Below are 27955 nucleotides of genomic sequence, written 5' to 3'. Positions count from 1 at the left end.
TTCAAATAACCTGATGTTATGGATGAGACAAAAAAATTAAGAAGTTTTTCACCAGAATGTGTCATTTTTGAATTCAGTGATTTCAAGCTACCGTATTGTGTACAGAAGTATCAGAAATTATTAAAAATTAAATATTGTAACATAATTATTTATTTTCGACATCCTAAATATGCTTTTCGGCAGAATGTGATATTTCAGGAATTTTTTGTTATGATTGAATACACGAGTAATCTCATAGATTAAATTTTAACAGTATATCAGCAGAATGACTCATTTTATACGATCTAAGTGTATCAGGTCGTGCACATGAGTAATAGCATTGATCACATTACAATTGCTTGTTACCAGAATGCGTCATCTTGTGTCTTTTCAGGCTGCTAGAATATATGCAAGAGTAATTACATTGATCACATTTTATTGGCTTTTCACCAGAATGAGTCATTTTGTGTAATATCATCGTACCGGATTGTATACAAGAGTAACCACATTGATAACATTTAAATGGCTTTTCACCGGAATGAGTCATTTTGTGTTTTTTCATGTAACTAGATCGGATACATGCGTAATTACATTGATCACATTTTTTTGGCTTTTCACCAGAATGAGTCATTTTGTGTTTTTTCATATCACTAAATCGGATACATGAGTATTTACACTGGTCACATTTAAATGGCTTTTCACCAGAATGAGTCATTTTGTGTTTTTTCAAAGCACCTGATGTTATACAAGAGTAATCACATTGGTCACATTTAAATGGCTTTTTACCAGAATGAGTCATTTTGTGTTTTTTCATATCACTAAATCGGATACATGAGTATTTACACTGGTCACATTTAAATGGCTTTTCACCAGAATGAGTCATATTGTGTTTTTTCAAAGTGCCTGATGTTATACAAGAGTAATCACATTGGTCACATTTAAATGGCTTTTTACCAGAATGAGTCATTTTGTGTGTTTTCATGTTACCAGATGTTTTACAAGAATAATCACATTGGTCACATTTAAATGGCTTTTCACCAGAATGAGTCATTTTGTGTGTTTTCATGTTACCAGATAGTATACACGAGTATTCACATTGATCACATTTAAATGTTTTTTCACGAGTATGCGTCATTTTGTGTAATTTCATATTACTAGATGTTTTAGATGAATAATTACATTGGTCACATTTAATTGGCTTTTCACCAGAATGAATCATTTTGTGTATTTTCAAATCAATAGATTTTATAGCGGAGTAATTACATTGGTCACATTTAAATGGCTTTTCACCAGAATGAGTCATTTCGTGGAATTTCATGTCATTGGATCGTTTACTTGAGTAGTCACATTGGTCGCATTTAAATGGCTTTTTATCAGAATGATTTATTATATTTGGATTCTTGACATCATATCGAACGCTTTCGAAATTTTCCATTTTATCCGTTATTGATTTTTTATGACACGCTTTGTGAAGTTTCAATAGAGATAACGATGCAAAAAAATCAAAACAAAAACTGCACGCAAAATTTTCGTTATAAAACGATTTTTTTTCTAACTTTATTACGACTACTAATAATTTGGGTTCTGCGACGTTAGATTGTGTATGCTTACGCTTGGCAGTGCGACTGACCATATTAGTAATCGTATCATATACGCCAAATTCTTTTTTAATGTCTTGAGAGTCAATCTGTATTGCATCGAATGGCTCCTGTAGTTGTATGATTCTCTCTGACAATCTGAGACTAGCGGAATGTGCCATAGCAGTGGATGCAGGAATTAACTATAAGAACGTAAAGTACCACATTAATATAAAAGCATAAGACATAGGTATATCAGAGAATATAATTTAAAATATCACACACCATGAAGATTTATGTAGAAATCTTGACATACAGGGAGGCTATAATTTACAGAAAGAAGGGGTATGTTGATAAGTTATATCAGTTGTTCATTTCAAGTAAATACACATGGATCCAAAATATGTAATTTCAGACGATTGTTTATGTTCCCAACACCACATAAAAATGTATGATACACTAGGTAGGGTATGCGTGTAGCACTTACATGGAATCTGGTTACATGTATTCACTTGAAACACGCGCGTTAACATAATTTTACTCCCTACTTTAATTATAGTTTGTCAATTTATGGCTACGGCCGTATGTTGTAGCTTAAGCACTAGGGAATGACAAAAGAAATGGCGTATTTCAAAAAAACACTACCTTATTCTTAGGTCAATAATTATTATAAAGCAATCATTATTCATAAGATGTTTATCACACTTGAATGGTCAAAAACATAGCTTATAATAAGTATCTTTAAAATCATCTTCAAATGTGTTAATCTTGCCAATTTTTTGAATAATAAAATGCCTAATTCTTGTCAAATTTGGGATCACAGAGATTATCAATATAATTTTTTATCGTGAATATTTTACAAAAATTATCTCGTAATAAATTATACTAATGGTTTCGTAAATGCGTTTAAAAATTAATAAATGTAAAAAATCTTAACACCACTACACAGTTATGTACCGAAATATGACTATTTTCTAAAACATTAGAGCGAGAGGTTTAAAAGAATACTATTTTATGTAACAAAAATACTTTATGCAGTCATCAAATGTTAAAAATAACTATAAAGGATAATAAGGCTTTAAAATTATATAAACAGATTATCTACAACGTTTAAGGAGTGTCCAGGATCATGGTTTGAAAATACAATAAAAACTCAATTTTGACCTTCGACGAGCATGTCTCCCCTTAAGGCACATCCTAATATCAGTTTAGGTATGATATACTAAAAGAGCGGTGTTCCTCATAAATGTAATTTGTGACTACAGGCATGGGAACAGCCTGTATATTATACAGGCTGTTCCCGTGGCTGTAGTCACAAATTCCATATTACAAGCTTGAGGGGAAAGTGGCGAATGTTGCATGAAAAGTGAAGATGTATGAAGCTAAATACACTGTAACTATACACTTTCTCACCAGTCCCGTGCGGCTCTGCTCGGGACAAAATGAGGGCTTCATTTTTTTGATCTGGCATATGTAAGGATTATGCTAGGCGGCCGCGCATCGACGTGGCTGCGTATACATAACGGGTGCGTTGGTGGGAATTTTACAGACCATGTAACTATACACTGTCAATCACACCCGATAGAAATGAGTCAGTTTTTAATGAAAATTGCACAGTTTCTATTACTTTCATTCTCCAACAGTGAAAAATCAACGAAATAAATAACAGTTGGATATAGGCACGCATTTCTTTGCTCACACCTAATATCACCCTGTTATGTGACCTTTGAAAACTTCACCTACTTTGAAAACCTACCCGTAAATAGAAACATACGATTATTTTAAATGAATAGATTAATAATATATCTTACCTGATTTACTAGATTGCATTCGGAATAAGAGTAACTAGGTTTAGTGTTCTCATAATCGCGTTGGCGTACATCCTCTTGAACAATCTCATTTTCCGAGTCAACTGGCTCGACATCAGGCTCCAGTTTTATATTAGTTGGGAATTTTGACGGGATCTAAAAAAATACATCGAGTATATAAATGAAAATATCATGATTGTAGTTTTATGGGGATATAATATAGAGTTTTATTTTTAGGACTAGAAGGTTTAACTGTAAGTAACTTGTTATGTAACATAGTGAATCAATAATTGAAAATGAATATGTGAGGTGCGATTTTACCCTCGCACACCTACGTTTTCTTCAACAGTGTGTGATCCCTAATGATGATACATTACCCGTGACATATTGAGAATTATTTCATATACTTTCACGATTGTGGAGGTAACCATAATATCATCTACATATTCTTTTTCTTATTGTGCCATCCCCTAGTAGAGGTCGGCCACCAACAAGGCGATCTTATCTTTGTCGTCTGCTACCCGGAACAGTTTAGTGGCGCGCTGCACTCGTACCAATCACGGAAGTTCTTAAGCCACGAAATGCGGCGCCGTCCTCTGCTACGCTTCCCATTGATCTTTTCTTGAACGACAAGTTGGGGAATGCTGTATTTTTGCCCTCTCATAATGTGGCCGAGGTACTGTAGTTTCCTGGTTTTGATACTACGTAGAACTTCTCGGTCCTTACCCATCTGATCGAGAACTTCAAAATTTGTCACCCGGTCAGTCCAAGGAATTTTGAGGATGCGCCTATATAGCCATATCTCGAAAGCTTCAAGTCTCCGTGACATCTCTTGGTTTAGCGTCCATACTTCCATACCATAGAAAAGAATTGAGAGAACATAACAACGTGACATACGCAGTCTCATACCTAGGTTAAGACCTTGATTAGGAGGCGTCTCATTTTGAGAAAGGCGCTTTGTGCAATCTCAATTCTAGTTTTTATTTCCTGAGACTGGTCCCGTTCTACATATTATGTACAGATATCTCGTGTAAAAAGAAATATTATTATTATTATCTCATATTATTCAGTTGCTCCGAATGTGTGGTTACAAAGTCGAAACAAACCCTCTGACATAAACTTCTCCATATAAGTACATACATGCATTGTTCAAGTTTATTAGAATATTGTGTACCTACTTGATTTACTGGTGTGCATTCCGGATGAGAGAAACCGGGTTTTGGATCCTCATGAATGCTTTGGCTTATTGTGTCTTCAACATACTCCTCTTTGAAATCAACTCCCTGAAAATTAATATCAGAATTTTTTAGTGGCCTTCTGAAACAACAATAATTTATAACTAAATTTGAAACTAAAACAAACGGTTATTTGATAAAGGTGCACCTTACTATCGGAATTGGCAAATCTGGTAGGAGATTGTTCTAGAATGAACATCATGTACGGGCCTTCATTTCGCCTGCAGCTACCGTATGAAGACATATGCTTAAAGTGAAAGTTCTGCATGTTGCATGTAAAAGGTATCAACTGAAGGATAGGTACGTCCATTGTACATGGGATTCAGAATGGCCAGAACCATGGCAGTTAAAAACCATAGCAAACAAAATATTTACGTACTGAGACGTTCAACGGTGGTCAAGCTGTTCATTTTCTTTTATTAATAAAACATCGGCTTTCATTTATTCATGTTGTAGAATCAAGACAATTGGTAAATCAATGGGATATACAACAGTTGCACTTGAGCAGTTATACTATTTATACTGAGGCTCATTATGATCCTATTAGGATCAGACATGGTCGAAAGAAAGAAATTAGAATTCGAAGATTTTGTCTTCAATGGTATAACTGATTATTCATAGGTATATTCGAGTCGTTGTTGATGTTGTCAGTTCATTCCAGCACTTACATTTTTTACACGGTCAGTATTTCTGTCAGTATTTAAAATAAAAGTACATACTTACCCGATGAACACGCTCTGAATAAGAACAACCCTGTTGCTGATCTTCATAATTGAATGGGGATTTTGCGTCTTTAAGAGACTCAGTCTTGATGTCAATTAGCTGAGTATTTCTTTTCAATGTTATCGATGTCGGGTCTGAAACAATATTCTGAAAAACAAATATAACCTATGTTATAAAATCAAGAATATTTTTAGGATGACTGACAATACCTACGTGTGAAGCTCGACCACACACTCGAGGGTTCTCAGCTCTTACACTCTGCAATATGGACATGGTGTCTGTCGTTATCTAATAAGAATAAGTATTTAAAAATATATTGACAACAATCATAATTATTGCAAACAATAGGTACTAATCTACGATAATATTTGAATTGTCAATGTCATAAATTAATTTGGAATGAAACAAAATAATATTATGAATATAATTGGAAGAAACTTGTCGATACTCAATAATTATGTCGGCCAATCCAATTGCTATAAACCTCTAGAAGAAAACTCAATGTTAATTCAAAAATAATTACAAGATAAAAAGAACTTTTATTAATATACCTACAACGTTTTTAAATTTTCTGTTGAATCATATAAACTTGACTTGACTAGCTTAAACGATCAAAAAATTTTGTATTTGATAGAAATACTGAATAATGAAATGTCATTTCATATTGATTTCCATAGTAACGCACGTATGTATTAATAATTTAATTGCTAGGACCCCCTAGCAACCAATAATGGTATCGAAATAACTTTACACACAAAACAGAATTAACTGAAAATGAATCCAATTCTACTTAAAGATGGCTAAAAGTATTTAAAAAATGGATTGGCATCGTGTTCTGATATATTCTAAAAGTTTTAAATGTCTAGCTAGTCGGGAAGTTAGTAAAAATCGATTGCAAGATTTGTACCGGACAAATAATAAGATTACGAGCTAAGGAAAACGTAAAATAAATGATCAGGCGACTTATTTTGTCGTTTGTGACAACGGACCCTAGAAAAACAAATGAATTCAGTTTCAAAATCATCGCCGCCAATAACAAACCTATTATTATTATTTGTTGCATGTCGAAAACATGAATGTATTTTGATAAGTTTCGTTTATCCGGAGTCCCATGTTTACGGCAGCTGACTTTATTTTATGGAAATAAATGCCTTGTTTGTGGGAAAAGATATCAATAATAATAATGTAAATGTTAGGTGTGGTATCAATTGTTACGAAAACTCATAGTTAAAAGTACAGATACACTGTTAGCAGCAAAATTTACTGGGCTTATAAAGGTTATATAGGCCGCTCGGAACTTTGTCAAAATTTGCACGCGGTTTTTATTACACAAAATACATACCTACATTGTTAATTAGGCCAGACGACGCGCATCTTAAAACAAACAATACTACTACGTACAACAATCCGTTTTGAAAAACTAACCTCAAAGGTGTATCCGGCCTCTTCGGTGTTTTCTTGCTTTATGTAGGTAAGCAGCTGGCTGTTTGGATCATGATTTACAGGTACTTCAACCCATTGCTTCCCTTCTGCAACAGGTTCGGAGTCTTCTCGTTCGCGTTTAATATCCATTTTATGCATACAATTAATTATTGGCCTTCGAGCTAATCGTGGCACACAGAACGTAACAGCCGTGACGTGCGTTTGACATTTGTTTCAAGACGCGTTTTATCGTTGGCCTGTGTTGCCATATCAAAACAGATAATGGCAATATACAAAAAATAAACTCCCTATAACAAAATAACCGAGTCATACTCAGTTTGTACCACTTTGAAATAAAATTAAGGTATCGATAACGTCTCTATGCCCCACGTAGTCCCTATCAGTGGCGCACTCAGGATTTAATATTGGTGAGGGGGGGGCAAGGAGGAGAATATAAATTAGTCCCATAGGTTCTTTCTTCTTCTTATAATTATTATTTTTATATATTTTCACAATTATACACGGCGGAATATTTTTATAGTTTCACCTAGTTTTTTTTTTTAATTGACGGCATAGTGGCTGTAAACGTTGAGCGTGTCATCAGCGACATGCGGATTGGAAGTGACTAATAGCGACCATGCTGGACATGTGCGCCTAGTATGCTAAAACATTACTCAAATATCGGTTGTACTACCCGCTTGGTCTAGAGAGTTACATTATTTATGCCGAATTCCACTGAATAAAATCGTCCCCTTATTGCAGAACTAGCCTAACTGATTTTTTGTGATTTTTTTTTTATTTGACAGAAAAATTCCTTTTTTGATTCTCTATTTGTAGTCAGAACAGGCGTATCTGAATTATCAATATAAAAAAAGTTATCAGCTTAGATCATTCCAAGCCTAAATTCAATCTTAAAAATATTTTGGAACTAAATTAGCCTAACTGACGTTAAGCTAGTTCTGCACGCAAAAGTACACCTGCACGTTGGCAATATCGCCTCTTTCTATTGCAGTTAGGATTTATTTGTACTAGTTCGCTGTCAATGTCAACTGCCAACGTAATTACGCTGATGCTGTAATTACCGACAAGTCTTGCAATTATTCTATGGACCATCTAGTGGCTCCTTCCACATCTAATTCGGTTGATGATGATGAGATAGTTAACACATTTTCTACCGAAATCAGTGGCATGACTGGAGTTCAATCAACACCAAATCGATTGATCCCGCTGACTCCAAATAACGAAGGAGAAATCAGTGCCACAGTGGCCCACTTTACATTAGAACAACGAGGTAATTATGAGTTTTATTGTTCACTTTTACAACAAAAATAAACACTTTCTTGACTGAAATAAGAACTGCAATTTGCTTCTATCCCGCACATTAGCTCAATGATGTATATATTTTCAGACTCTGTAACCATCGACAAGGTTTGCAATAATTTTATGGATGATCAAGATGTTCTTTCGACATCTGATTCTTTTGATAATGATGGGAAAGTGGACCCATTTTCTACCGACAGTGGATCAGACTATGAACCACCACAGCATTCACTATCATCACATAGTGATGAAAACTCATCAAATGGTATTGGTAATATTGTAAATCGACTTTCAGCACCTGTCCTAGAGGTGATTAACTCAAGTCAAGCAGGAAAAAAAAGACTAGGAAAAGATATCGTAATGAAGCTCTGTGGCGCAGAAATGTAATAAAAAAGCAGCGAAATTCTGGAAACGAATTTATAAACTGGAAAAACAATGTAATATGTGAGCGTCAAATGAAGGAACCCTCTCCTCAAACATGCAAATTTGGTTGTTCTATAAAAATTACCCAAGAACAGACGGTTGCAATATTTCATAAGTTTTGGAATTTAGGTGATATAAATCATCAACGTGAACCGCTTCGTTGAATTTAATAAAAAAAAGAGCTACAATTGATATAAGTGAAGGTAGAGAAAGAAGTCATCGTAAAATGACTGACAACTCAATTTTCTTTCAGAAGATCTTAACAAGATTAAAATATGCCAATTGTTTTTAAACTCATTGAGCATACGTTATCAAATGGTTAAGACTGCTGCAAAGAATTCATACCACCTTAATTCAAGCACGGTTGCTGATGACAGCAGAGGGTCGCAGAGGATATTTGCGGTAAGCGACCACATGAAGCAAAACGTAAGGGATCACATTAACAGCTTTTCTACAGTAAGCAGCCATTATTGCCGAAAAAAGACCACGAAGCAGTACTTGGATGCAGCATTAAATATAACAAAGATGTTTGACCTATATAAAAAGGACTACGAAGAAAAAAGCTTGACAGTAGCCATTGCTTCAATGTACCTACATATAGAGGCATATTTTGTAATGAATTTAATTATTCTTTACTCCGAAGAAGGACCAGTGTGACTTTTTCTTGAAATATGAGCAGAGCAGTAATGAAGAAAAAGATATTATGAAAGCAGAATATGATGCTCATCTAAAAAATTAAAAAAAATACCCGAAAGTTAAAATAGATGTCAAGGAGCAGGCAAACTTAAATAAAACATTCCTATTGCGCAACAACAAGTCTTACAAATCCCAGAGCAGAAGCCGCACATTTATACTATAAACATAAACGAAAGTATGCCACATATAATCTCAGTATTTATGATCTAGGATCACAACAAGACCATTGTTTTATGTGGCATGAATCAATTGGAATGAGAGGAGTGTGTGAAATTTGGAAGCTGTGTCTTTGATTTCATCAAACAACAGGTATCGGAAAGGATTCATATTTTTTTCAGATAATCGTGCTGGAAAAAATTGTATCCATTTCATGTACTGTATGTACATGTTCTGTGCGGCCAATTTCTCTTGTAAAATAACACATATCTTTTCAGAAAAAGGTCACACGCAGAATGAAGTTGATTCGATTCATAGTGTTATTAAAAGGGCTGCCAAGAAAATACCAGTATATACACCGAGCTAGTGGTATTCAATAGCACGATCAGCATGTAGAAAGAGACCCTACGCCTACATTGCTTGAAATCAAGAACCAAAAATTGGGATAAGGATGAACGTGGAATCAAATTTTCTTGGCAAAAGATAAAACGAATCTCAGTAATGCCAGAAAATCCACACACTCCAAATCGAGTACAACTTTGAAGATTCGCCTGCACCAGTTAATACAGCTGAGCGTAGTCGTAGACCACTAATTTAAAAGATAACTGACTTCAAATTGATGCCAGTAAGAAGTTCGGTCATACCAATAGCTAAGCTAAAACATTGTGACCTAATGTATCTTTGCCGGGAGAAAATAATCCCTGTTGACTACCATTCCTTCTATACAGGACTGATCACCTCACCACAAGAAGTGAATAGGGATGAAACCGACAGTGATTAAATTAAAAATAATGCTTATGAGTAATAGGTTTTATTACCTTTTCATTTATATAACTTCTTGAACTCTAACTTTCATTAATAACTACAGTATATTATAAGTACCTATGTTCATTGAAGTGTTTGGTAGATTTTGTGAATAAAAAAACTATGTCTTGAGATTTAATTTTTATTTTGTAGTGCTATACAAATTTAACCTAACTTCCTAATGCGCTTAAGGTACCATTTTTTATTGCCTTATGTTCGCATTCAAATACCTTAACTCAATTAAGATAGTTCTGATCTGAATTATTGTAGTACAACCATATCCTAATAGTTATGCAGAAGAAGCTTAACTCAAATAAGATAGTTCTGATTTCAAATACTGTAGTGCAAAAGTAGCCTATCTGCATAAAATATGTGACGGAATATACTTTTTTGTATTTTTTTTCACATAAACAAAGCATTTAACCAATGCATTATCATATATTTAAATCAATTTTTTTGTATTTACAGTTTTCAAATTAATGACGAAATAAAGTTTAAAAGTGCTCTCCTGTAAAATGTCTAAAAATCAGTTAGGCTAGTTCTGCAATAAGGGGACGAAATGTTCTTTTGATTTACACCACCACCGACTGTTAGTTAGTAGTTGGTGTAGTCGTTCTTTTCGCCGAATGTTTATCGTCGATTTTTGGTTTTTTTTATTGAGGTTCCAAAATATTAATTGAAAATGGACAAAAAAATATTACCTATTGCATTTTACTTAAATACAAACCTACTCAACACAACACAGCCTAATTTTTCGTTTATACCTCGTTCGTACCTACACCATGGTCCCCACATTCTAAAACGGGCCATCTACCTACTTCTACGATTAAAAACAGTGTAAAACACTGCATTAACGTTTTTCAAGTTGTGTTTTAGTTCAAATTAAGGGTACCTATCTACTTATACAGTGAATTATTGGCAATTTTTAATACATCTACCTTAATAATGGAGCTGTCGAGTAATCGACACATAATAATCAGAACATAATATTGCACAATTATATAATAAATTTAAAATGGCCTAATTCTATTGAAACTAATTTATGATGTGTGTTTATTTCACTTATCTGGTCAACCCGGCACGCCGGGCTCCCAGGCTTGAGCCCTGTCAGCCCTCCCCATTCATGACCTACACCACTCCGGAATTCGGGTGGACATCGAGAATTTTTTGACAGTTCCATTAGGGATTGGGTTTCTAAAAAAAACCGACATAATAATATTATAGACACAATAATATAAATACGACAGAATAAAATTGGAGAATAGAATAAAGAATACAAATTTAATTATTTTTATTGCCGTGTTTTTATTTGTCTAAGCCCAAGATATATCTGTTTATTGCCTTTCAATTTCAATGCTTAAAATCATTTTAATATTTTTTATGTTTGGAGGGTGCCAGCGCCCCTTGCACCACTGGTCCCTATTCCTCCCAGAGCACGGTTAGTAATTATTTATAATATTAAAAAAATAATGACGATATAGCCATTGACTTTACCTCGGTCCTGGTATTACCACAAAGGCATTATACCCTCAACCGGCCCAGCCCTTAGACCAGTTTGAGAACCTTTGCTTAAGCTAGCTCAGCCCTAAGTAGGAGGGAGTAGTCAACTAAAGTTCTGTTCGACACTATTAAACACACTGTAACAATATTATTTATTTAATTGTCCAAAAAGAATCGCCACCTAGTAATAGGTTGACGCCAAGATATTTAAATATTTTATTAACCTCCAATTTTATTTTATTTCGTAACCATATACTTGAAATGTCAAAAACTGCTGATCGACTGTCACTTAGTTTTTATATCGGATTATTTCTCCATGAAAAAGATAGTAGAATAAATTATTTAAAAATAAAACTCAAGCTCAGCTTCAAATATTTATTAAATTATCTTTCCATAGATCAATTTATTATAGTTGACATTTATAAACAATTTAACATTATATTTTAACTTTAAATACATATTATAATTATTTTATAAACTTATTTAATTAATTTATTATATAAAAACTAACCGCTATATATGGCTGCACACTTATATATTAATGAGTCGCCGACTATAAAGTTTGGGAAACCATGTTACATTTATAGAAGATTCGCGAAGTATTTATGACGCGATACTTAATGACGTATCTGTTTGTTTACGAATATTTTCCGTCGACGCGTTAATACCCACGTCACGATTCGTGATGACGTCACGAATATAACGCGACGTTATTTTCACGTGAAAAACTTCCCGATAATTTTTCAACAACGCGAGATTTTACTCTGTGTTTTTGCTCGGCAGCTACACAGGTTCAGAGAACTTAACTCTAGTATTGAACATCGACGACTGACTTTGTATAGAAAAACACGTCTTTTTATACCCTTCAGAAGGGTCTCCCCTAAAATTGACGTCACAGATGCAAAATTCCCCCCCTCTAAATTTATGTTTTCATCGATTATCTAAAGAATCGTTCATAATTTTGATTAAGAAAATATGTCTACGCGTAAGGGTTCAAATACTTGTCATTGAAATATGGATTTTATTAACTTAAAATACAGAAAAAGGTCGTACATGACTTTTCGGGGCATGTTCACACGCGAAAAGTGGACCAATGGGGCAGTTTTTCTACCTCCTCCATCAGACCCAGAGCCAGATCCTTGGACCAATTACAGAAAAGCAGTTTATTTCCCGGCTTTTCTGGAAAATTATGAATATTTAATTTGGTTGCTCTAACTTTATCTCAAGTTTAAAGTACTTCATAAATGTAATTATATAAATTTTAATCGTACCTACCCCCCAGCGGAGTAAAACCGGAGCGGAAGATAAGTTTCATTGTCAGAGTGAATCATTGGTAAATACTTATAGAGAAATCATCTTGGAAACCATGCTAAAATGTGTGATAATGTGAGAAGATTTGTTGAACCTGACTTTAATTCGCGATACTATACTAAGTAATTGCGCATAATTGAACGTAGTTATGCAGAATGTAGCCAGTCCACAATAATGTCGAGCTGAGATAATGGCACTTTGGCAACAAGATGAAATTAAAAATGTATATAAAATAAAAATTGTAAATAGTATGTTATTTCAAGAATATTTTTTTGCGACTTGGCTATTTTCAGCAGAACGTAGAGAAAACTTTCTCGCATCTGATTTATATCATATCTATTTTTTTTATTTTCGTGGACTGGCTACTTTCTGCATAACTATGTCTAATTTTATAACGTACTGTGTGTGTGTTAAAAACTCTCACAAGATAATATCATCATGCAACATAATAGATTATATTATACTTTTTTATGTAATATTGTCTTAAACAAACGCATGAAAATTACATTACAGTATACGTTATCACTTATAAGGTATTTTCTTAGGCACACACAACAATCATGTGATTTTTCATTACACTCAATTTCTTTTACCCAATTGTAAGCTGCCAGGTCGCGAGATATTAGATGAATACACATCGAATTACTTCAATTTTATATCAATATGTATGTGTTTTTTATGCATTTTTAGATTAACTAACTGCGAGAATTTTTTTGGGCACACATCACAAGTGTGTGGTTTATCACCCGTGTGTGTCTTTTTATGCGTTTTTAAAAGACCGGATGAAGAGCATTTATGTGAGCAAATATCGCATTGAAATGGTTTTTCACCAGTATGTGTCATTTTGTGCGATTTGAGATTACCGGATGTCGAGCACTTATATGAGCAGACATTGCAATGAAATGGTTTTTCACCAGTATGTGTCCTTTTATGTACATTGAGACTACTTACTGATAAGCCTTTAAACGAGCAAACATCGCAATGAAATGGTTTTTCACCTGTATGTGTCATTTTATGTCTTTTGAGACTGTCGGATGACGAGCACTTATATGAGCAAACATTGCAATGAAATGGTTTTTCACCAGTATGTGTTCTTTTATGTCTTTTGAGACTACTTAATGATGAGAAATTGTTTAAGCAATTATCGCAATGAAATTGTTTTTCACCAGTATGTGTTCCTTTATGTCTTTTGAGTCTACTTGATGACGAGCACTTATATGTGCAAACATCGCAATGAAATGGTTTTTCACCAGTATGCGTCCTTTTATGCATATTTAGATGACCTAACTGCGTGAATTTTTTTAAGCACACGTCGCAAGTATATGGTTTTTCACCTGTGTGTGTCATTTTATGCATTTTGAGACTGTCGGATGACGAGCATTTATATGAGCAAACCTCGCAATGAAATGGTTTTTCACCAGTATGTCTCATTTTATGCAATTTTAGATTGACGGATAGCGAGCATTTATATGAGCAAACATCGCAATGGAATGGTTTCTCACCAGTATGTTTCCTTTGATGTCTTTTGAGAATGTTGGATGACGTGCACATATATGAGCATACTTTGCAATGAAATGGTCTTTCACCCGTATGTATCATTTTATGTTTATTGAGACTGGCAAATAGCGAGCACTTATATGAGCAAACATCGCAATGGAATGGTTTTTCACCAGTATGTGTCATTTTATGTCTTTTGATACTACCTAATGACGAGCACTTGAATGAGCAAACATCACAATGAAATGGTTTTTCACCAATATGTGTCATTTTATGTTTATTCAGATTACTTGATTTTGAGCACTTAAATGAGCAAACATCGCATTTGTGCGATTTATCAACTTCAGGTTTATTTCTGTTGATTTTGACAACACCGGAATTCATCGCTTTATGTGTTTTATAAGCTTTAGACTTTTGAGCCACCTTTCGCAGATAGGGTTTCTGCAATTTTTCTTTGATGGACTGGTCATCTATGGTGATCTCTGGATGCAGAGTCATCGTTTCATGGAGTTCTTTGGATGCACATTCTAAAAGGCCACCTTCTTTATAAAATGTATTTAAATTCACGATAGGCAGTGGACTCACACACTTGCGCCCTGTAGACCATCGCTGAGCAGAATTCTGCAAAAAGATTTTAAACACTTATTGCATTATTTACAGCAATAATAGACATATTGTATACTTATTTTATTCTTCTATATTTAATTCTTCTATCATCACTGCGAATGAAAATAATTAAAGAGTTGTATCGTTTTAGCTACGCGCATCTCTGAAATTCAAAGTAGCAACATTTCAAGCTGTGAACCAACAACTTATTAATAATATGAAACTTAAAAAAAATACGATAAAATAATAATTTCAAACTATTTCAATACATATTAATACCAAATTTAATATACTTTTTCCAAAAAAATGACTCAAATTCCATATCAAATATCTAATATAAAATCGTAACAATTGACCGCGCAAGTCCACAACCCCTGCCTATAAATAAATATTACTAAAAGCATTTTTTTCACGATACACCTTTCGAGTGCGTAACAAAAACTATCTGCTTTTAAGGTTACTGTCCTATATTATTTCTGTCGCTTTGGATTTCGTTTGATAAATATTGTTTTAAAAAAATGTATTCAGTTGAAAATGTCCCTCTGAGGCGGACGAAACCGGTCCTAATTTATTGATTAAAAGTGGAATAAGTACTACAAAAAAATGCATTTTATTAAATTAAAAAACAATACAATGCAGTTCCACCATGAATTGACAGTTAACAAAATAAAATAAATTAAAATAATGTAATAATGATAATGTTTTTCTAATTATAATAAATCCAACTTTGCGCAAGTTAACAAATTATAATTCTGTGTTCTTAATATTATATTTTTGCTGTTATATAATGCGTTATCAAGGCATCCATGCCTCTCTCACACACACACACCAACAAAACGATGACTTTAAACTACCTGATCCGAAGAATCTTCATAATGCGCCTTTCTTCGAGGTATTACTAAGCATATTTGAAAGAAAGTCTAAAAATGGCGGACTGCAAACCCCGGATAGATAAAAACGATTTATATAGAAAGATACTTAACATTATGTGATTCATGAAATGTTATTAATTTAAAGCTTAATTAAATGAACGTAGTCCAGTATTACAATATTAGCAGACTCCATAGGCTGACGATTGTTCATGATGCTTCTATTTATTGATCTTTAATTAAATTTAGGAAGGTCCTTTGAAATGTCGTCAAGTACGTTAAGCAAAGTTAGACCAACTCCGGAAATTTGCACGTATGCAGTTCGCCGTATCAAACTGCACCGTGAAATGTTGTATCGGAAATATATGGTCGTATATTTAAAGACCGAACCTCATTGGGTCTTATAGTACTTGATAAAATTCATGTCTAAATAAAACAGGGTTTTGTTGGTTTACAGTGTTTCCCAGAGTGTGGTACGCGTACCCCCTGTAGGACGGGAAGAGTTTGGTGGGAGTACGCGCTGTAACGGGCTTTGGTTGCGCCAGCTAACAAGCAGCTTACTTTTTCGATTACACACAGAAATAAACAATATACAATATAGAAATAAACAAAAAAATGAATTGTTAAGATATCCGTTCAATGTTAATACAACATCCATGCTAGAAGATGTTCGCATGCGGAAGAAGAACAATTGTTAGAATAATTAGTTTCAGACGGATTCTTGAAAAATAAATAGGTATATACAGTGTACTTTAACATCATTCCGGTTGCAAATGCAACATGTGTGTCCAGTTTTAGCACGTAGAGCTGTAGAAGTTATATGCGAGTGAAAGGATAACGAATAGTGAAAAATTATATAAAGATCTTTTGCCTGAGATTGCCGCTTTAATAAACTTTTTGACATTATATAATTAAATTTAATTGGCTTTCTTGACCTAAAAAAGCGATGAAGAAACATATATTAACACATTATAACCCTCCAATTATTGAATTATTGGTATTTAATAAAAGAATTGAATATACCTGATCATCTGGCGTCCATTCTGAACAACCAGGTTGAGTATCGTCATAATTGGTTGAGCTCGTTGGAAACTCGTCTTTTTTATAAACTTGCTGAAAATCGACCTCAAATTTTATGTTGACTGGCTCCGTCGCAGAGTTCTGAAAAATTAATACAGCGGGTAATAATTTATGGTTAAATTACTGTTTTAATTATCATCTCTAAATCCCACTTAAAGTTCCTTGTTCTATTTGTCCTGTGGGTATATAAATTTACGTTGGTAGACATGTCAGTCAAATGCAGGTATGTTCGTGCTGACAAATACACCCGAACCCAAGCGGAGACGGCCAAACGCAAAATTTTTGTATTGACACGTCAGACATAACATCATTATCTACAATTTTCTTAGTCATGTCATTACGATTGCGTAAAACCAATATTATGTTATCACTAGCTGGTACTAGCCACTGAATATTTGAAAGCTCGCGGGGAACTATAAATTAACTGGCGCATCCATAGAACAGCAAACTACATTCAAGCTATTGCATGCATAAACCTAAACAGACTCTGTTGAATAGTGACGTCACATCTCTGACGTAATACGCATTATGACACTCTTACCAGTGTGTTGGAGATTTTAATCTTGTTTATTACAGTTTAAGTGATATTTTGAAACAATGCAGACTGCTTCCAATTGCATATATAATATCTTAAATAAAACAGTAACTACCTAGTAGCCTCATATTATTATGTAGTACCTATTTTATCGTAATGATACGTAAATTCATCTTATTCATGGGAAATACTGCATTTTTATGACGTCTTTAGTGAGTAATCGAACCACGGGAGCATTGTATCTAGACTATGGATTAAAATTCATGATGCGTTTTTTAAACAGCATAATTACTGTTTAAAGTTCGCACATGCTCTAACGAATCTACAAAATTGATGGGGTTTACAATTATAATTATATGTATTACATATTATATTGTAGTATAACGACAATTCTAACCAAGTAAAACTTGTTATGAATTCATTTTTGACGACTCTTTACGTATGTATATAAGTATGCTCCGTCATGTATCAAACTGACAGGAGGCTGGAGGTGGACGGCCGCCATGTTTCATTTCCGTGCGCATTCCTGTGCGCATCTCATTTTTTATACCTTTCTTATTCGGCCGATAAACCACAGACTGCGTTGAGCGCGCTTCAAAACTGTATGAATACGGCTGTAAGACAGCGGCCGTGACGTAATCATACTTCAAAACAGTCGGATTCTTGCTCCTCAATTCTCAATACATATGGAAAATTGACATACTGTCTCGCTCTACAAATTAACACAGTCGAGGGGCTGTTAAAAGATAACATTTTTGACAGTTCAGACGATTAACTTATTTAGATGATTGCCCGCCAGAATACGTAAAGTAAAAAATGTGATATATTTATCACAATTAACTCTTTTTAGATATTAAGTGATATGTAATTATAGGCCTGCTCTACAATGGATAATTTAGTGACTTAACAACACTGAAGCAGCGAGCATCAAAATTCATTCCTCCACCTATAGACTATGTAAGATTAGCATCATACAGTATAATACAAAAGTAATATAAACCGTTTATGGGTTGAGCTCTCGACGACGCCTAAATGCCGGTTCGGACTGGTCGAGTAATTTAGTCGGGTGGCGAGTGATGCAGTTACCACTAAATGATTTAGTTACTGAAAAATGTCCGAACACAGTACATTAGTAAGTGACGTGTCAAAATGAACAAAGTAATGTAATGTAACAAAGCAAAAATTAAAAGTGAACTATTTTTTTTATTCAACAAATAATTCGCACCGTGAGTGTAAAACCAAGGCATCTGCAAAATACATATTTTGGATATATTAGGATATGAAGTCTTCGTTTTGTTAGGAAAAATAAAGTTTCTAAAAAAACCATAATATTGGTTTATATCTACATTATTTTGCATGTTCTTTCAGTTACTTCACTTTTACATTATCAAGTTCATGACTTTTGCGGTTGTTTTGAATTTAATCTCGAAATCGTAAAATTTGCAGATGCCTTGGTTTTACACTCACATTATCTTTTTTATTGAAATTTTTATAATTAAAAAAATAAATAAGTTAATAACTTTATAATATATTAGAAGGATTGATGGCAGTTCGACGACAACTAATTAACTTGACTTAAAGACTCGTGGCTTGTTTGGTATTTAATGAGAGGTGGTGGGGGTCACTACTCGACCGAACAAATAGAACAAAATGGATCAACTCGACTAAATGATTTTGCTAAATTACACGAATAAATTTGTCTGTTCATACATGTTTAGTTACTAAATTACTCGCCACTCGACTAATTTACTCGACTAGTCCGAACCAGCCTTAAGAGCTAAGCCGGTGCTCAGAGTACCTACCATCTACATCATGTAAGTTCTTCCTACAATCATAAATCTAATACAGGCAATTATTTATCCAACAATAATGTTTTATGATTTTTGGATAACCTTATGCTAACGATTTAATCTTTTTTTAAAAACATGAAAGTAAATAAAAACCCTTATAAAATTATATTGCACTATTTTTTCTTCTTTGTGTACCATTGCGTATGGAAGATTGGCGAACGAAGTTCACCTAACCGTATACTACCTATCAATTATTGGAAGGTGTTAAAAATATTCACACGGATATCTATAAGCTTCGAATTGCGGAATTTCATTAATTTTATTACTCCTTTGACAATCAACTGAGAAAAAACCAATAAAAAACAAAATAAAATTTGTCTGATGTCTGCAATCGATAGAAACCATAAAGATCGAACTAACATATCGAAGTTATAACATTTAGCTCAGCTGCTATACTGATTTTCAAATCTCCGGAGAGAAATGCTGCTACTTTTTATAATAATTATTCTTGGCAAAAATAATTTGGTATTATTTGTAATCACCCTACATTTTTATTGAGTGTGCGACATCGAGACGTTACATGCGGGAAACTAATAAAATTAATCCTAGCACTTAATAGATAATACCTACAACCCATTTTTGAATGTTTCAGCTAGATAATTTTATATAGATGGTCGTGCAAACATTATTGTTCTCCATATTGTAATACGGTGTTGCCTAAGGCAAAGGAGCGGAAGGCAATTGATGCGTTTGAGATGTGGAGTTAGGCGGAATGCTCCGTATTTATTGGACAGCACAGGACGAACCAGTCAATCAGCCAGAGACTGCAGACAAAGAAACGGCTCTCGATAATTTATGTTTGAGACGCATTCTGCAGTTTTTTGGACATATTGTCCAGACTGGTGGTTTTGGGTGACGGCGCGCTGGAGCGACCAAGTGAAGAATATGGCTGTAAGCACCATTTAATCAATCCTGAGAGAAGCGGAAGATCAAAAGGGGTTAAAGGTCTTGGTCGCTAAAAGAATGGCGAAATTCAAAGGTGGTCACTTCAGTCATGAGGGTACGACAAAGATGGATATTTTTTTTGCTTTTTTAACGATTTAGGATGTTTTAATATCAGGCGCGGACGAACAACCTGGAGAGACTGATAGTTTTGGGTGGCCTCCAGGGAAGGCGAAGCGGAGGAAGAGCGTCTGCGCGCTGGAGCGACCAAGTGAAAGAGCTGACTGGGGCCACAATGAAATTCAAATGTGGTCACGATCCTCAGCCATGAGTGCACGAATAAGAGTTTTATAACTATGTAGGTACCTACCCGCAAAACAAACAAAATAAAAATCCATTCCCAAAATAATTTACTATTTCAAGCATTATGACATGACAACAGCGATCGTTGTTAGCATGTTTTGTTGTTATTATGAACAACGATATTTCGTTGTTTAGTGTTTAAAATTTTAATAATAAAAACAATACTACCTGACTAGCTGGTCTCCATTTTGTATTCGGGCATCCGGGTTGAGGATCGACATAGTTGAATGGAGGAGTGTCTTCAAGAAACTCTTCCTTCATACTAATTGACGGAAAATCAATCTCCGATCGCACATTTGTGATAACTGGTGGATTGCTCTGAAACAATACATGTAATTACAATTAAATATATGATGTTACTGTAGGTACGCGATATTCTAGCCAATCGTAGACCTCTCCCATGCTTCTAATAACAAAATTTGAGAATGTATCATTCTTTATATTGAACATACATAATTTGAAAGCATATCAAATATATGCCTACTAGAAAAACCCGACGGGACCTGAAAATACTAATTAATACCCCCGTCGCCATCACGAAACAAATTGACGTGACCACAGCTCTACGTTCGCTCTCCGATTCAAAGCGAGTAGAAAATTTCGTCGCACATACAGTTGAAAATTATTTGCCGTTTCACTGGAGTACCGTCTTAACATACATCGTATTGTCGTATAACCCCCGTATTTAATCAGTAAAATAAAAAGGGTTCAAAAAAACTAACCTCACAAATGCTGCCGGCATAATCGGCGTTCTCTTGCTTTATTTCGGTAACGGGTCCAGGGCTGTTTATGTGATTAATGGGCACTTCAAACAAATACTGCTCTTCCGTGTCAGGTTCGAAGTCTTCTGGTTCACGTTTGATGTCCATGTTTCGTCTTTAACCTGGAAATATCTTTGGGATTACAGTGACAGATATATACGCAGCCGTATCACCATAGACTAATATACTTTTCGTATTACCATAGACAAAAAGTACCTATGGAGAATGTTGCAACCTTAGATTATAGAAACATAGTTGCAACCGTTATTCTAAAAATCAAATTCAAGGCATCCCGCTTGTTAAATAGTAAATTGAATTGGAAACAATAATAAATTATAAAGGAAACTAATAATGTCTAATAATAATATGTCTCATTTTATTACCCTCGTAATATTATAATAGTGTGATCACCGACACGCGAGATTAACTGGACTTTTTTCGCCTGAGCTCTGAGCAACACAAGAAATGTCACACTTAGTACCTACCTACACTCACATGTAATAATCCACGTGTAATGTGTATTTTTGTCTTAATAATGAAAAATAAGGAAAATTAATGAAAAAGTGTAAAAAAATCATAGTCCTCCGTTATTAATGATTTCTCAATACCCCATACAGGTCAAAAAGACGTGACGTAATGAAATCCGACAAGAATTACAAACGTCGACTCTTATTAATGTTGTTTTTAGGCAGCTGGTAATTTGTATTGTGTATTTTCGTGTCAAGTTTTTAATTTTTGTGCCGGATAGTGTTGCAAAAGATATAAAAAAGTAGGTGGTTCTGCAACCAATTCGGAATTTCCAACGTGTACAAAAATAATAAATAAATATTGTTAATTACCTACAACTTTTGGATTTGTGACTTGTTTTCTTGTTTTCTTGTTTTGAATGTGTAGGTACTAGGTACCTACCTTTCAATTCAAGCTCAGCGAATAAAAATATCGACTAGGTAGGTACCTATGTACTGTGTATGTATGTAGATGGGCTGGATACATATCTCGAAGAAGAGACAATCGTTGGACAAATCTAATCATCCAGTGGTAGGTAACCAAGAAGTACAAAACGTCCGCAAGGTAGACCTAGTGGCCGCTGGATCGATGAAATGATAAAGTTCTACGGAAGTACGTGGCAACGCAATGCACAGGACCGAAAGAAGTGGAATCAGCTTGAAGAGGCCTTCATCCAGCAGTGGATAGATTCAGGCTGATGATGATGACCAATGTACTGTGGCACGAATAAATTTCTGTCTTGTTTGTTATTTTACTCAGTCAAATGATAGGTTGGTACCTACTACATATTATTTTCAACGCGTCTTATGTATATTTTATTGGATAATTTTAAGCCTTTAAACAATAATCAATTGAATTGTATTAGAATTAGAAAAATATTCTATATTTAATATAGGTAGCATTGTAAATTAGTTTACTTACATAAAAAATATTCTGAGTACCTACCTACATTAATGAAAATTCTTACAAATAAACAATTATTATTGCTCTATAAAAAACATGCGTTTCATGACAATAATTTATAAAAAATAAGTAATGTAAATTTCTAAAACCTATCTATTTAATACATAATAATGTACTTAATAGAGTAATAGATACCTACATGAAAGTTTCATCTGAATATTTTCATAACTTTATAGGTACTTTTTACTAAAGAAACACAATATAGGTAGCAATTCAATCTTTATATCCTAAGCTGGACTGCGTTATGCATTAAACTTATAAATCAAACTGGTGAAAAAATGAAGTTATTGGTTTTTAAGTAGGTAACCAGAATTTTCTTTAAATATCAACGTTTTATTATAAACTCTCTAAAAGAAACAGGGGTTACTATCAATTATTGTCATTCATACCTAACTCTTGTTTTTTATTTTGACCATTCTACAAAATAATATAAACTCTGTCCAATTTTACTCCGGTGAAATAAAATTAGTACTTACTAATTTTCATTTTAATAAAACAATCATAATCAATAAGTAAATAGCATGTATATGGATGTGTATACTAAACTTACCACTACTATATATATATTTAATACATTCACTGCTGAGCTAATAATTACCCCTTAATTTCCCCATTTGGATAACATGCTAATGACCTCTAATGGCCTTGAGCCAGGCGCGTTGGGTGCACTGAACGAGTTAATTGATTGATGTTTTGTTTTAAAGTCGATCGGATGCCAAATGTAATAAAATATACGTTTTGCACGATCTGACATGTTTTATTATTATGTTTTAAACAAAATAAAAATAGCTAACCGTATAAATTTTATTTACAATAGAAATAAAACTGTAGTTCATAAAATATTATGAACTAGCATCGACTAGATACTAGTCACAAACACAAAGATTATAATATAGGTACTTAGTTAGTTGGCAAATAAATAATTATAAAACGTTCTCAGTCACTAACTGATGGGCAAGTTTTAAACGAAGAAACTATTGTGTTAATTCTATCTAGATACGACGTTTTATTGCAACCCTTTTTTAAATATTTATGGAGACACCAATGAAAATGCTTCCTTGACTGTCAATTACCTTTTTTATTACCTATTTTATTACCGCCAATAATGAGTGTTTAAGAAATGCCGCCTAATCCTTTAAAAGGTCACTTCGTCATCTTATAATATTTTGTCAGAAGAAGATGTAAGTAGGTAAGTGATTTTGTCCACGATAAATAGCGAAAATTCGTAATTGAGGCGTCTAATTCCAATAAGCGATAAGTCCACATTTGGTCAAAATCGAGAAAAAAATACGCACGTATTCTTTGTATAATTTTACACAATATGTATTGATCTATAAATTCCAAAACGCGACATAACCCTACGAAAAAAAATATTTTATGTTTCGATTTATTACAAAAAGCGCCAAGTCCGTGTTTCATATTATTTAAAGCACGATTGATTTCGCGCGTGTTTAAGTCAACCAATAATGGAATGTTCAATATTGGAAATGGCGTCTCCCATGCTGTAGCATCCAGTAAACTCACGACAGTGCCACGGTTATAAATTAAATTAAAAAGTGAGGTACAAGCAGCGCTATGTCCAATTTTATTTTGCCTATATTTATTATATTTAAGAGTTTATCAGCTGAAACAAATTGGCATTTGGTTCTAATTTCGACATAGAATACAACGGAAATAATAATCTCACGTTAAAACAAATAATTGAAACTTTAAACATAAAAACGTTGGCACCCCCAAACATTGAAATTGAAAGCCAATAAACTATACCTTGGGCTTAGACAAATAAAAACACGGCAAAAAAATGATATGTAATTTTCCAGCACCGTTTTTAGAAAAATTTCTTAGATTTTAATTTTTAACACAAAAATTTCGAAACACTATTGTCGGGTTTTTTAGGGAATCGTCAAAAAAATCTCGATGTCCACCCGTATTCCGGAGTGGTGTAGGTCATGGCTGGGGAGGGCTGACAGGGCACTAGCCTGGGGGCCCGGACTGCGGGGTGCCCGGCGTGTCGGGTTGACCAGATAAGTGAGATAAACACACATCATAAATAAGCTTTAATAGTAAAAAAAATAAGGCGCCATTGTCCTTCATGGCCATGAACATTTTAGATTATAATATAATTGTGCAATATATTTCTGACTTTTATGTGTCGATACTTGACAGCTCCATTATAAAAGTATATGTTTTAAAAATCGCAAATAATTCACTGTAGAAGTACTCTTAATTTGAACTAGAACACAATTTGAAAAAATTTAATGTAGTGTTTCACACTGACTTTAATTTTAGCGGTAGGTAAGGGGGCCGCCAAATGTCCTAGCATGAGGGCCCGTTACAGGATGTAGGGGCCATGGTGTTGTAGGTACACCGAGTGCAATAGACAAAATACCGATAAACGAGAAATTAGGCTGTGTTGTGTTGAGTAGGTTTGTGTAAGTTAAATGCACTCATACTTTTTTTGTTCATTTTCACTTAATATTGTAGAACCTCAATATTAAAAACGATAAACATTCGGCGAAAAGAACAACTACACCCACTAGTCGGTGGTGGTGTAAATCAAAAGAACATTTTTTTCAGTGGAATTCGGCATAAATATTGTAGCTCTCTAGACCAAGCGGGTAGCACAGCCGATAATATTTGATTAATGTCCTGAGTTAAATCCTGAGTGCGCCACTGCCAACATTGCCAGCAGCCAAGGAAAACTGTGTATTTTGAGCTGGATAAATCATTTTTTTTATGATTCGGTGCATATATTAAAAAAATGAATGAATCAACCACATATTTCATATCGGAAGGCACACATTTTTACCAAATGTCGCTGACTTTCATTTGTTCAGCAATCCAAGAAAAACAATGCTTGCAGACGTGCTAGAGGATTGTGATGAGGTTGTATTAGGTGCCAGAAAAATTCCTTCAGGAGAAAATGGAGCATAAAGATTAGGTATTTAATCATCAAATACACGTTAAAGCCTTACCTACCCTTACCTTACCCAGGATTCGAACCTGGGACCCACGGCGTGATAGTGCAACGCTTAAGCCGCGCGGCCACCGTGGGTATCTTATCATCGTCATCTTAGGCACGTTAAAATGTACAAAATAGACCAAGATACTCGTAGTTAGGAAGAAGTGCTTTGCAAACATCTCAGTTTGTCTTGGCTGTAGGATAGATTTTTTTTTTTTTTTTTTTTCTAGATGCCTTCATGGATACCTCGCATTTACTATCGAGGTTTCTTAAGGACTTTGGCACGCAAACTACTCTACTTGATGCTAGTCAAATGAAAATTGTGCCGGCTGAGTTCAGAGAGAATATGCCTTATTGAAAACTGTTCTTCTACCCGCATCGGGTATTGCTAATTTTAATTCGGCCAGGGCCTATGAAACCGCCTTGCAAAAACCCTGGAAAATTCTTAGTAGCGCAAGGCGGAGGTGATTCTGATGAATATTTTGTCGTATTCATTGGGAACTGAGGACTGCGATTTGTAGTCGAGTTTTTTTTTTTTTTTTTTTTTTTCCCGTGGTAAAAGAAATGTCGCATAGGACTGATATTTTGAGCATATACTTATCCTATCTTATATGATTGCAGTCACTGGATCTGAAAGGCATGAATCGTCTTTACATGTCACCATTTATTATTTTTATTCTTTTTATTACCTCAATACAGAAATTAAAAAGTGCATCTCTTCCGGCCTCGTTTGCCATGGTCCCCGGAAGGTCTCAAATGTCCGCATCTGCCATCTGTAATAAAAAGTTCAGGTTGTGCCGCTCCTTGCTAAAGATTTGACAATCTAGGAGTAAATGTAGGACGTCCTGGTCGCTTCCGTCGTCGCATGGACACTTTCCATCAGATGTTATTTTAAACCGGTGCAGGTATGCTCGCATGACTCCGTGACCTGTAAGAATCTGAGTCATCTCAAAACACAGCCCCTTATGCACCCTGACGTCTCGTGCTGCTAAAATTGAAGGTAAAAACTTTCGGGTCAGCTCCCCTGTCGATGAGTTTATGTATCGTGAGTTCCATTCGTTTTTCACCATATCAGAAATTGTAATTTTCGCGTAGCTCAGAGGAAATTTGTCATAAGCTATCGCGGTCTTGGGTTCAGAGGCACCATGCCGAGCAAATTTGTCAGCTCTTTCATTTCCTTCTATCCCGGTGTGTCCTCTTATCCACTTGAAGTGCACCTCGGGGTGGCGCCGTCTCAGTATTGCGGACTCGCTGTGAATAGAAAAGACAATCGGATTAGTAAACAAGGGATCTCCAATTGCTTGGATTGAGCTTTTGGAGTCCGAATAAATACAAATACTATGGTTTTCGGTGATCTTACGTTGGATTGGATCTGAGCCTGCCCACTCCAGAGCGCAATGGATGGCATAGAGTTCGGCCTGCATTACCGTACAATAGCTGGCAAGGCGGTACTTACGAGCCGCTATCTCACCGCCATTAATGTATGCCACAAACCCTGCACCAGTACCGCCATCAATTTTGCTCCCATCCGTGAAAATCGGCATGTTATTGCATTCGTTGCTTTCCAACGTTGCAGGATAAGAAACCACTTTAGAAAATAGTCTAGCCGGGTGTGGCAGCCTTCTATAGTCCACCGGTCACCACGGGCCACCACAAGCCACCAAGCCAGTCGCCGTGGTGGACGCAGCATGTTTCGCGCCTGCGTGACCTTTTCAGAAAAGCACGCAAGGCCCATCAACGTGCACGCCTGCGCAAGCAACCACCTGCCTCCATCGATCCCCTTGCAACCATGGCCAAATCCACCCGAATGGAATACAAGAAAGCGATTACTCAAGCCAAGAAAGACTACTGGCGTAACTTCGTCACCATTGAGGGAGGTTCGGACCCCTGGGGTCCTCCATACCGTGCACTGAGGCTGGGACTCAGACCGACGAGCCTCTTGTGCGGCATCGAGAAACCGGGTGGCGGATTCACCAGTACCGAGTCTGAAACGGCTGCGGCCCTACTCGAGGCCCTCATCCCCCTGGATGACGAATCCAGGGATGATAACGCCATGAGGATGGCCCGCTTTGAGGCTTCTCTTCCCATCGACACGGATCACTCATCGTTGCCTTCCGAACAGGAGA

General features: G+C 35.0%; 4 protein-coding genes across 6 annotated transcripts in view; 1 reads left to right on the top strand and 3 right to left on the bottom strand.

Moving 5' to 3' along the window:
- LOC147074107 (uncharacterized) overlaps positions 1-27955 on the top strand; it is a 404768-nt gene that overhangs the window by 236453 nt on the left and 140360 nt on the right. The window lies entirely within an intron of this gene.
- Positions 1-27955, bottom strand: part of LOC147074109 (uncharacterized) — a 287538-nt gene that overhangs the window by 188408 nt on the left and 71175 nt on the right. The window lies entirely within an intron of this gene.
- Positions 137-7477, bottom strand: LOC147074115 (uncharacterized). The gene is made up of 5 exons (XM_085943703.1): positions 6748-7477; positions 5323-5469; positions 4543-4647; positions 3368-3520; positions 137-1759 (listed from the first exon to the last, which is right to left on the bottom strand). The coding sequence occupies exons 1-5, from the start codon at positions 6901-6903 to the stop codon at positions 329-331; spliced, it is 1992 nt and encodes a 663-aa protein (XP_085799829.1). The 5' UTR covers positions 6904-7477; the 3' UTR covers positions 137-328.
- Positions 12716-21505, bottom strand: LOC147074114 (uncharacterized). The gene is made up of 5 exons (XM_085943894.1): positions 21359-21505; positions 20805-20954; positions 16950-17087; positions 13701-15072; positions 12716-12822 (listed from the first exon to the last, which is right to left on the bottom strand). The coding sequence occupies exons 1-5, from the start codon at positions 21503-21505 to the stop codon at positions 12716-12718; spliced, it is 1914 nt and encodes a 637-aa protein (XP_085800020.1).

Source organism: Rhyacophila brunnea, unplaced genomic scaffold (genome assembly GCF_057557595.1).
Source record: "Rhyacophila brunnea isolate RB1 unplaced genomic scaffold, BYU_Rbru_1.0 scaffold_16, whole genome shotgun sequence".
NCBI classification, from domain to species: Eukaryota; Metazoa; Arthropoda; class Insecta; order Trichoptera; family Rhyacophilidae; genus Rhyacophila; species Rhyacophila brunnea.
The sequence above is the reverse complement of the archived record's forward strand: the minus strand, read 5'-3'. Positions and strand labels throughout refer to the sequence as shown.